Genomic DNA, 10703 nt, shown 5'->3' with positions numbered 1-10703 from the left:
GGCGGCGGACGCTGCCCCTCAGGCGCTCTGCCGCGGCGCCGCCTGTTGGGGCCCGACCGCGTCGTATTGAGCGCGTGGGCCGCAGTGCGGGCGGCTGGCTGTCTGGCTTTAATGACCATTGCCTGGGGAAGTGCTACTGTCCGCAGCCTTTTCTGACCTCACCGATCCCTTTTAGACTATTGAGCCCTCGTTACCCTTTTGACAGCCTTGTTCTCCGTGCGCATATTTCACGCATTTTAGGATATTTGTTGTTGTTCAGTCGCCCAGTCGTGTCCGACTCTGCCACCGCATGGACTGCAGCACGGCAGGCCTCCCTGTCCCTCATCATATTCCAGAGTTTGCCCAAGTTCATGTTCATTGCAGCGGTGAAGCTGTCCAGCAGCCTCATCCTCTGACGCCCTCTTCTCCTCCTGCCCTCAATCTTTCCCAGCATCAGGGACTTTTCCAATGAGTCGTCTGTTCGCAAAAGATGACCAAAATACAGGAGCTTCAGCTTCAGTCCTTCCAGTGAATATTCAGGGTTTGATCTCCCTTAAGATCGACTGGTTTGATCTCCTTGCTGTCCAAGGGATTCTCAGGAGTCTTCTCCAGCACCACAGTTGAAAAGCATCAATTCTTTGGTGTTCTGCCTTCTTTACGGTCCACCTCTCACAACAATGATATCCTAAAATACTCCGAGCTGGATATTCCGAGCCGAAACGGGGTGACCGGGATCCGGGTGGTTGTTGGTTAGCCGCTAAGTCGTGTCCCACTTAGTAGCTGAAGCTTCATGAGGTTCTAATGAATCCAACCAGCGACCTCTCTCCCCAGGTGGTCATCCGGCGGCTTCCCCCCAGCCTCACCAAGGAGCAGCTGGAACAGCAGCTGCACCCGCTGCCTGCACACGATTATTTCGAGTTCTTTACTGCTGATGTCAGGTGAGAAGACCTCACCAGCCTTAGGAGGCCGAGCGGGAATTCCTCGGCGATCCAGGGTTAGGACTCCGAGCTTTCACTGCCCGCCCGATTCAACCCCTGAACGGGGCACTAAGATCCCACAGGCTGTGCCGTGGGGCCAAGAAAAGGGGGGAAAAAAAAAGAGCGAGGCACTGTTGTTGGGTGGTAAAGTAATATAGATAATAGAAGCGATCTCTGTTTCAATGTCTTTCCCACACGTACGCAGAAATCAGTGCAGATCATTATTTCTTCAAGTTATTTCCAAGTAGTCGAATTACTAAATTCCCTTAAAATGATTTGAGTATCTCCATAGCATCAACATAGTCTAAAAAGAAAAGCAGTCTAACACCATATTACTTAATTTTGTTTTGGATATCAGTAAACTTTAATATTACCTTTTATATGAAATAAATTGTATTAAAATATAAGAAGGAAAACGAATAAATAATAGATGTATAAGCTAATGAGTTGTTACAGGTGAACACACCCATGTAGCTCAGCCCCCAGTGCTCCCTTCCAGGACTGACACCCCTACTTTCAGCCACCTCTGCTGAGTTATGTCTCTTTCTATTCTCGTCTGCAGCTTGGTAGTAAGATGTTTCTGTCAATGCTTTAACAGTTCAATATCTACTTTTTATTAAAAAAGAGCAGACCTCAAGTTAGCCCAACAGGGGGACAGATCAGCTAGAATTTAGTGAATTTCACTATGTGATTTCTTAGTGACTTCACATTATCTGTATTAGTTTTCTCTTCAATATCATGAGTTCTCATTTATAGCAGTCATACATATTTTCCTTTTGAATAAATACCTTTCAGTAAAAACTGTCAGTTCAGTCAGAGAAAAGTATCACAGGTAAATATAGATTTGTGTTTTTCTTAAAAAGCCAACATAAACACGATTTTTTCAAATAACTAAAGTTTAGGCTACAGTTAAAGGAGGTCAGGCACTGGACTCAGAGTGACTCGGATTGGAATCTCAGCCCCACCTTTTTACCAACAGCTCCCTCAGCAGGTACCTGATTTCTCCAAACCTTAGTGTTCTAGTGTTCTCATCCATGAAATGGGATTGAAAGTTCCTGCCTATGAAGGATGTTGGTAACTGTGAGATGGAGGAGAAAGGTTTAGTTCTGTATATCCCATGCTGCATGCTATAATAAATACCCTTTTAAGATAACCTAAACAATGCTCTTTAAATCTGTAAGGGATCTCTTTACAATATAACGTTTTCTCTGAATGAATCATGACTGGGTTGTGTTGCAGTCATGATGTATGATTAGGAATGATCTCTGAATAACCTTGCCTTTGATTTCCTACATCTGAGAACTAGTATTTTAACCCTGGCTCTGTGCAGTAGAGAAACCAACCTAAAGTATCTCTGAAATCTTAAAAAAAAAAATCTCAGTTAATATTTTGTTTGGATTTTTTTGATGAAGAGTACCCAGATTGTTGTAATTAACTGAGAAATGATTCTTTGGCATAAAGGTTTTATCTGAAATAGTTTGTTGTATCCAGAAAAGAAAAAAAATTAAAATAAGTCTTAAGTTGTTTTGGTCTTAAGTTTTTTACTATTTTCATTGTTGTCTCTTCTTTCAGTCTTTATCCTCATCTCTACTCAAGAGCATACATTAACTTTAGAAATCCAGATGACATCCTTCTTTTTAGAGATCGTTTTGATGGATATATCTTCATTGATAGTAAAGGTTGGGTCATTGGCTTTTTAAACTCTTCATTATAATTTCTGAGTACATTAATTAAGTTTTGTTAGATGTTTGTGAGTTTTAATTGAGTCCATAGATGCTAATCTAAAATAACTTCTTAAACTTTGATTATGTTACTGTGGTTATGAGCTTATGTTGAAAATTAAAATTATATATAACCCAAAGAATTCTAGCAATTTTGTGTAGACAATCTACTTAGGAATTATCATTGGACAGTGAAATTTTTCTCATAATGAGTTTTCTGGATAAGTAAACTTTACTATTTCACGTAAAATTTTTCTGAATAAGTAAAATTAATTATATTATGCAAACTAAATTATTTTATCCTAGTGCTATGTACTAGGCATTATGGACACAGCATGAAAAGTGAATCAGACATTGTCCCTGTCTGTCTGAAGCCCTACTCTTCTCCTGGTTCTTGACTTTATTCTGCATAGTTGAGTATAATGCAAATATAGAAAAGTGTCTTGCAGATAAATGAGAGTTAAAATATCAGTCATCTGACAGATATAGAAGTGGCTAAAGGGTTTGGTACCAAGGTAGAAGTGTTTCATCTCTTGATTAAGCAGATTCTCTTAGTAAACTTTTCTGTCTGTCCCCACCCCAATATAACAACAAAATTAGTTTAAAGTTACTTTCATTCTGAATTTTCTGTATGAAGCAAATCCTACCTGAATATCATGTACATCCGTTGAAACCCTCTCTTTAAATAAGTGTCTCTTGTAAACTATGTCACTTCCTCGAATTCATATAATAGATTGATCATTGAATTAACCTTTAAAATTAAAAAATATAAGCTATGACTAGGAAAGCTATTTAAAGGTATCCCAAAATAAGCTCTTTGGTGGGAGGGTGAAGAGGTTTATTGAGGTATAAGTTACATGTGATTACAAAGTACCACTTTAAGGTATATAGTTTAATGAATTTTGAATATCTCCAGTCATGTAACCACAACTACAATTAGTTTATTTACTAAATAATTGCTAATTCTTTGTTTAAATCTGGAGCTTGATATGCTAAGATTACTGTTATTTGAAAGTATAATTAAATTATAGTTTAAATAGTAACATTATCAATGCTATGCTGAATGCTTAAGTAAGCTAGATTATTGTTTAAAAATGAATACAGAAAAGCCATTTCAGAATGGCTTTTGTAATTTGTTTCCTGTTAAAGGGCTAGAATATCCTGCAGTGGTAGAATTTGCTCCATTCCAGAAGATAGCCAAAAAGAAGCTAAAGAAAAAAGATGCCAAAACCGGAAGCATTGAAGATGGTGAGTCCTTTTTCAAGTAGTGGATTGTGAAGCTTTGAAATTAAGCACAGTGGTCAAATATAATTCTTTCCCATACATTCCTTTTTTTCTGTTTTAATTTACAGACCCAGAGTATAAGAAATTTTTAGAAACTTACTGTGTGGAGGAGGAGAAAACTAGTGTCAGTCCTGAAACTCTTCTGGGAGACATAGAGGCAAAGACACGAGAACTTATTGGTCTGTTTTGCTCATTTTTTTCTCTTTATTAAGATATATATTTATACAGTGTATTTTTCTTTTTCATGATTATTATAAAAAATGGATGCATGTGACAGGCTTGGCAGAAATATAGAGTGTTCCCCAGTTTTGACAAAAGGAAAAGGATGTCAACATGGCAAATAGGGAAAATATTTCTGATTATCTGTCGGTGGAGAGAGAACACCTGAGTTTTCAGCTATGGTCATTCTGCTTCAAAGTTCTGATGCTCTGAATTGGCAGCTGAGAAGACATTTGAGTGCTGTGTGCTGGGCTGCATCAGGGAAGCTTGTCTCAGAGCTGAAGCCAGTTATCTTTGCAAAGAGCAGCCACGGTAATGAGATGCTTTGCTTAAGAGTGATGTCATCTTGCCATCATTCAAAACTGTCACAGCCCCTAAGCAAGTGAGGCAGATGCAAGGATAAGCCCAGCCCGAGTGCTGGGTCTGATTTGAACCCGGCCTTCAGCCTTCTCCCCACAGATGGTCTATTTTGGGAGTGGCTGTACCCTAGTAGCAATCTACCTGAAGATTAAGGGTAGACATGGAACTCCTTTCTCTAGCAGGCAACCTGCTTGTCACTCCCAAACACATGTGAAGTGTCTCCCTCCTCACCTCTGTTGGGTCTGGGGCCTCCTTACTGCCTAACACTCCTCTGCCCTCCCCTCCCATGCCTACCTCCTGCTTATCCACTAAGACTTAGGAGACAGAACGGCTACACTGTTATACTTTATCTTCTTTGTTCTCTCTCTCTACATTAATTCTCCTCTCATTCTGCTTCCCTGCTCCCCACCCCCACAACAGAATGATATTTTTGTCTTTGTAGTCTCAGCACATGATACATTTCTTGGACAAGTTAGGTATTTGGTAAATATGTGTTGCATAAATTAGTAAGAAAGGTTAACATTATTGAAACGTTCTTCATTAGTCTAATAATGAAGTTTTATATTTTATAAGAGATGATTTAATGTGTGGCTGGAAGGATCTTTAATCACTGAAGTATTTATGGAGATGTGCTTAGCTCATGTTGACTGGGTGTCGACTCTGAGTCTGGGTCCGGGACAGCATGAGAACAGGACACACGCTTCCCCTCTCTGCAGCTGCCCGCCTACTGGGGCGACTGGGGGAGACACAAGCAGAAACGCTTAGGCCCAAACGTCTCCTCTTGTGAGCAGTGCCTCAGATGTGACGGAGCAGGGTGTCGGGATAGAGAGAAGACCTCTCTGGGACTATATTTGAGCTGAGTCCAGTGGAGCCAAGAGATAGAAGGAGAGGGCTGGAGGCTGGCACTCTGGGCCTGCGTGGTTGGACACAGCGGGCAAGAGGCAGAGTTGCTGGAGAGGCAGGGCTGTTGCATAATGGGCTGGAGACCCATCGAGGGTGTGATCTGGTCTGATTTATTTTTCCCCATCACTCTGGTTGCTGCGGAAGATGGGAGAAGCTGGACTCTGCTTAGAGGCTCTGCTGTCCTTGGGGAAGGTGGCTGGATGAGTCCTGCAGAGTCAGCATGTGTTCTGGAGGTCGAACTGACAGGACTGGCTAAGGACTGGGTGTGGGGGTGAGACAGCAGAAAGAATCATGGCCTCCAGGTGCTCAACTTGAGCAGGTCAGTGGTTTACGGCACCTTGACTAAGGTGGAGAAGAAACAGTGTTGAGGGAAAATTGCAGTTTCGCTGTAGAATATAGTGATTTTAAGAAGAGCTAAACAAGGAAGCAAACTAGAAATTATTTATAAACTCAACTTCCTCCCCCTCCCATCTCTTTACCGCTTCTTCTTAAGCACCCTTGTGCAGGACCTTTTCTTCTGGGCAGTTGGATATCTGCCTGCTGGTCACACACACACACTCACAGTCCCACAGAGTCCAGCCGTCCTCTCGCAGAGGAGAGACCAGTTGTCTTCTATGTTCCCAGTGCCTTGCCCAGTGTCTGCTGCATAGGAGATGCAGCGTACCTATTTACTAAATGAATAAATGTGGCTTAGAATCCACGAGCCCAGAGGAGCCTGTAGAACTTTGTTTCTGTGATTTCCTGTTTATGCCTATTTAAATGTAAACTTAATCAGGAAATTCATGGCGAATGCCTTTTCCTTTTCTTAGGTTCTAACCTTTAGTGGATTCTTAGGCTCAAGTGTGAGCCATGTGAGTTATGTGCAAGTGTTAGTTCACTCTAAAGTTGCAGTTCAGTGCTGGCCTGTCAGAGTCTTTAGAGCAGACAGACCTGGGCCCAGGTCCCAGCTCTGAGACTTAGCAGCTATGGGACTTGCTTCCTCATAGGTGGTTGTGGCCGAGCCTAGTAAGTGGGGACTGTTCTACTGTAGGTTAAATCAGGGCTACATGGCCATGCATGTTCTCTTTAGTAAAAGATGCACCTTTATGGTTTGTAAAGCACTTTCTTTGGGGCTTCTCTGATGGCTCAGTGGTAAAGAATTCATCTGGAATGCAGGAGATGCAGGTTTGATCCCTGGGTCAGGAAGATCCCCTGGAGGAGGAAGTGGCAACCCACTCCAGTATTCTTGCCTAAAAAACCCCATGGACAGAGGAGTCTGGTGGGCTACACAGTTCATGGGGTGGCAAAGAGTCAGACATGACTGTGCAACTGAGCATGCAAAGCACTTTCTTATATAGGGTGTCACTTACCCATCATATCAGGCCTCTGAAGAAACAAGGCAGGTGTTTATAGTAAAGGAGGGAAGGCAGGTGGAGTCTTCGTATCAACCCCCCTTACCCCCCTACCACCCGTTCCCCTGTAGGTCTCAGCCCTGCAGCAGCTGACAAGTCCAGAACCTCCGCAGTGCAGAGCAGAGTCCTCACTCATTTCCAGCCCTGCCCCCACCCCATGGATACAAAAATCTGGGTGCTTAAGTCCCCTCTATAAAATTGTGTTATATTTGCATGCAGCTTACACACATTCTGCTGTATACTTTAAGTCATGTCTGGATTACTTATAATACATGATACACTGTAAATGCTGTGATAGTTGCCACTGAGTTACAAATTCAAAGTTTTGCTTTTTAGAACTTTTTGTAAATTTTTTCCCAAATATTTTTGATCCGTAGATCAAAAATCTGCAGATGCAGAACTGATGATGTGAGGGCCGTCTGTATATAAATGGAATATTTGGAAAGTTTAATGTATTCATTTTGCTATTTTGCTTTTATATCATTTTTGGGTAATATATAAGACTCCTTTAAGAATAAGGAATTAAATGCCTAGTATGTGTAACTGTCAGTAGCTCCAAATTCCTTGACTTTATAGAGATAGAGTAAGAATTCCCCCAGATAAAATGAACGCTCATGTAAACTTTAAAATTATATATTCTTCCCTTGTTTTAAAGGTTGAATTGAAAGCAAGTATTTAAAATAGGGAAACCTTATTTTACAGTTAAAGACTACATTGCAATGTTTGTATTTTAGCTAGAAGAACCACACCTCTCTTGGAATATATTAAGAACAGAAAATTAGAGAAGCAGGTAGGTCTGGCTCTTTACCCTGTGAATAGCCTTCTTGTTTCCATCATGTCTGTGCAGACAGTTTATACACACACTTTCCACATCTTTAGCGAATTCGAGAAGAAAAACGAGAGGAGCGGAGGAGGAGGGAGCTGGAAAAGAAGCGCCTACGGGAAGAAGAGAAGCGGAGGCGGCGGGAGGAGGAGAAGTGCAGGAGGAAAGCAGCAGAAAAACAGAAGAAAACGGCGGAGAAGGAAGTAAGGATGAAGGTAACTTCCAGGAGTGTCAGAGAGTGGGCTTCTGCTTAGATTTGCCCTTCAAGAAAGATTTCCTAACTAAAAAACTGCATGTTTGAAACCCGCTGGCTTTGTGTATACTGCCTTTCTGTATGCAGGCTGACTCATAGAACTGGTTGTGTCATTTCTTTTGTGGTAGCAGCAATGGTTTCTACATCTCTTCCCCGGTTTTTTCTTTGACTGACGCATTCATTTAGCAAGGTGATTTAGGTTTTTTCTCTGTGTAAAATTTACTCCCCAATTGGGGTCAGCCATTACCTTCTTAGTATTCTGCTCAGGTGACTTTAACTCAGTCTAGATTCCAACCTATCATGCATCTTACCTCTTCAATGAAGTGTTTAAAGTGCCCTTTAAGGATTCATTAAAATCATGTAATATAAAGGGAAAAAAATGAAAGGTCAGGACCAGGTGGGAACTAGGTGGAGAGGAAAGGAAAGAGATCACAGTTGCCATAATTGAGCAACAGATCAGTTGCTGATAACGCTCAGCAATCAGAAAAGTTGATGAGAAACATTTTCATTATCCACGAGGAGAAAACACACCGTTTCTTCAAGGAAAGCAAAGCTTTTTCTAGGCCTTTTCTCTCATAGGTGTTCATATGGGGTTCACTAGCATTGAAGGGAATCTCCTAACGATTTGCCTGTAAAACACACAGCCACGTGTGTCGGTCAGGACTGGCTTGGTGACGCTGCAGTGAAAGTAGCCTCAGGATCTCACTGGATTCATGCACCTGTTCCTGCTCATATCACGTGTCGGTTGTGCACTGCTCATCATGGCCCTCCAGGGACCCAAGCTGAGGAGGCTCCATCTTGCATTTGCTTCCACAGTCTTTCTGACGGAGGAGGAGGTGTGTAACACAGCAGATTGCACCCTGGTTCTTAAACCTTTTCTATCTGCTGCATTTCACTGGCCACTGAAAGGCACATCCCTACCTAATGTCAATTTGAAGGACAGCAGAAGCATCAGGAGGAATGCCTGAAACATCTGATGAACAGCACTCCTGCATAACGATTTCCAAAGACCATTCCTTGAAATGTGTCTCCTTAAGTTTAAGGATTTGCTGAAAAACTCAGCCTGATGGATGGTGTAGGCCAGGTTATGTTGTTCCAGCACATCTGCTGCAAAGATAAACTCAGCATGCAAGATGAGCAAGAAGTCGGACAGAGTGGGTTCCTTCATCTTGGCTTTGATGACAATTCTTACAGATCTATGTAGCTTTAAAATCTTATAACCTGATAATAATATTGATGAAATTGAGGAGCACAATCAAGATTATTAAGTGAAGATTGTCTATCTTGCTTATGCCAGGGCATGGACCTAATAACAGGCAAAGCAAGGGTGTCCCCTGAAAATAACTCAGAGAGTGTCTCCTGTTTGTCCATGTGGTTTAGTGTGAGCACAACTATTCATAGTAGAAATGTAGCTGATATACTTCCTATAACAAACTTACATAGTCTCAACAGTACAAATTAACAGCCCTTGAAGGATAATAAAACGAAGCTGCAATACTATGGGAAGGGCTTTGTCATTGTAGAATGTCAGCTCTGTCGTGACCAGAGGGGAGGAAGGTGTATCCTTAATGCAGACCTTACGCTTGCAGGTATGCAGATATTGCCTAACCTTCTTTTCCTTTACCTTTCTCAGCAAAATGTAATAGCACTTAATGCTTGATATTCTCAAAAGTGGTTTTTTCAACAGCTTTGAGACTTTTTCAGGAAGAATCATTGAAACTTGTAGCCTACAATTTTGACTATAATTTTAAGTAAGACTTAATGGTATTTGAAGTAGAACATTTTATTTTTACATGTTTGAATATGGAATTAGAAATCAAAATAAGCTAAAGAAATAAAAACAAATTATGTCAGTAAAAGTAACTGTAGGACTCTTCACATAGAAAAAGAAGCCAAAACATGGGCACAGCAGGAGAAAGACTTAGTCTTATTGAATCTGGTAAAACAGAATCCTGGTGGCAGGTTAGACCCCACTGACACGAGTCGTCCACAGCTCTGTCCTCTGAGTGTCTGATCTGATCTGGGCTTCTGATCTGACAGTACGTATCCGACTCCAAGGGGAGCCTTTTATGAGCATGTGCTCAGTGTGGGGATCTCTGACCTAAGATTCCTCTGGGGAGATCAAGTTTTAAAAAAAGGAAACCTAAAAAATAAAATCTGTAAAGAAAGACCAAAAGAATTTATATTGATAACCTAAAAGTGAGGAGGCAGAGAGAGGTCCTCATGGCCCCTTTTACCATAAAGAGAATACGCAGCCCAGTGGTTCATTCTCCTCAGAGGACTAAGCGGTGAGCTCACGTTGAGGAAGGCAGTCAGGCTGCCAGAGTCACAAATGAAACTCCTGAAAACTTTGTAAGTTGTAGGTTATTATCTGAAAACGTTGTGTGATCTTTTCCACGAAGCTCTGTAGGAACAGGTGTGTGAGATCAGTTTATAAGCATGGATGTGGACTGGACGAGGCACACATGCCCTGACCCCCGCTGTCCACCCCGCTGTCCTCCGTGCACCCTCCCCGCTGCCCTCATGCTCCCTCCCCACTGTCCTCCCCGCTCCCTCCCTACTGTCCTCTGTGCTCCCTCCCTGCTGTCCTCCCCACTGTCCTCCGTGCACCCTCCCTGCTGCCCTCGTGCTCCCTCCCCACTGTCCTCCCCGCTCCCTCCCTGCTGTCTTCCGTGCTCCCTCCCCACTGTCCTCCCCGCTGTCCTCCATGCTCCCTCCCTGCTGTCCACCCCACTGTCCTTCGTGCTCCCTCCCCACTGTCCTCCACGCTCCCTCCCTGCTGCCCATTTATCG

At 42.4% G+C, this 10703-nt stretch overlaps 1 protein-coding gene across 2 annotated transcripts in view; it reads left to right on the top strand.

Moving 5' to 3' along the window:
* The window catches only part of UPF3A (UPF3 regulator of nonsense transcripts homolog A (yeast)), an 18897-nt gene that overhangs the window by 794 nt on the left and 7400 nt on the right, over positions 1-10703 (top strand). Inside the window, exons 2-7 of one of the 2 annotated variants that reach the window (XM_010831432.1) lie at positions 811-917; positions 2529-2635; positions 3827-3925; positions 4030-4140; positions 7569-7624; positions 7714-7860. In XM_010831432.1, coding sequence (XP_010829734.1) covers positions 811-917; positions 2529-2635; positions 3827-3925; positions 4030-4140; positions 7569-7624; positions 7714-7860 — 627 coding nt within the window. Of the gene's footprint in view, positions 1-810; positions 918-2528; positions 2636-3826; positions 3926-4029; positions 4141-7568; positions 7625-7713; positions 7873-10703 lie in introns of both variants that reach the window. The other variant, XM_010831431.1, reaches the window with a different exon arrangement.

Source organism: Bison bison, unplaced genomic scaffold (assembly GCF_000754665.1).
Source record: "Bison bison bison isolate TAMUID 2011002044 unplaced genomic scaffold, Bison_UMD1.0 scf7180017864527, whole genome shotgun sequence".
Classification (NCBI taxonomy): Eukaryota; Metazoa; Chordata; class Mammalia; order Artiodactyla; family Bovidae; genus Bison; species Bison bison.
This window is presented reverse-complemented; position numbering and strand designations above follow the sequence as displayed.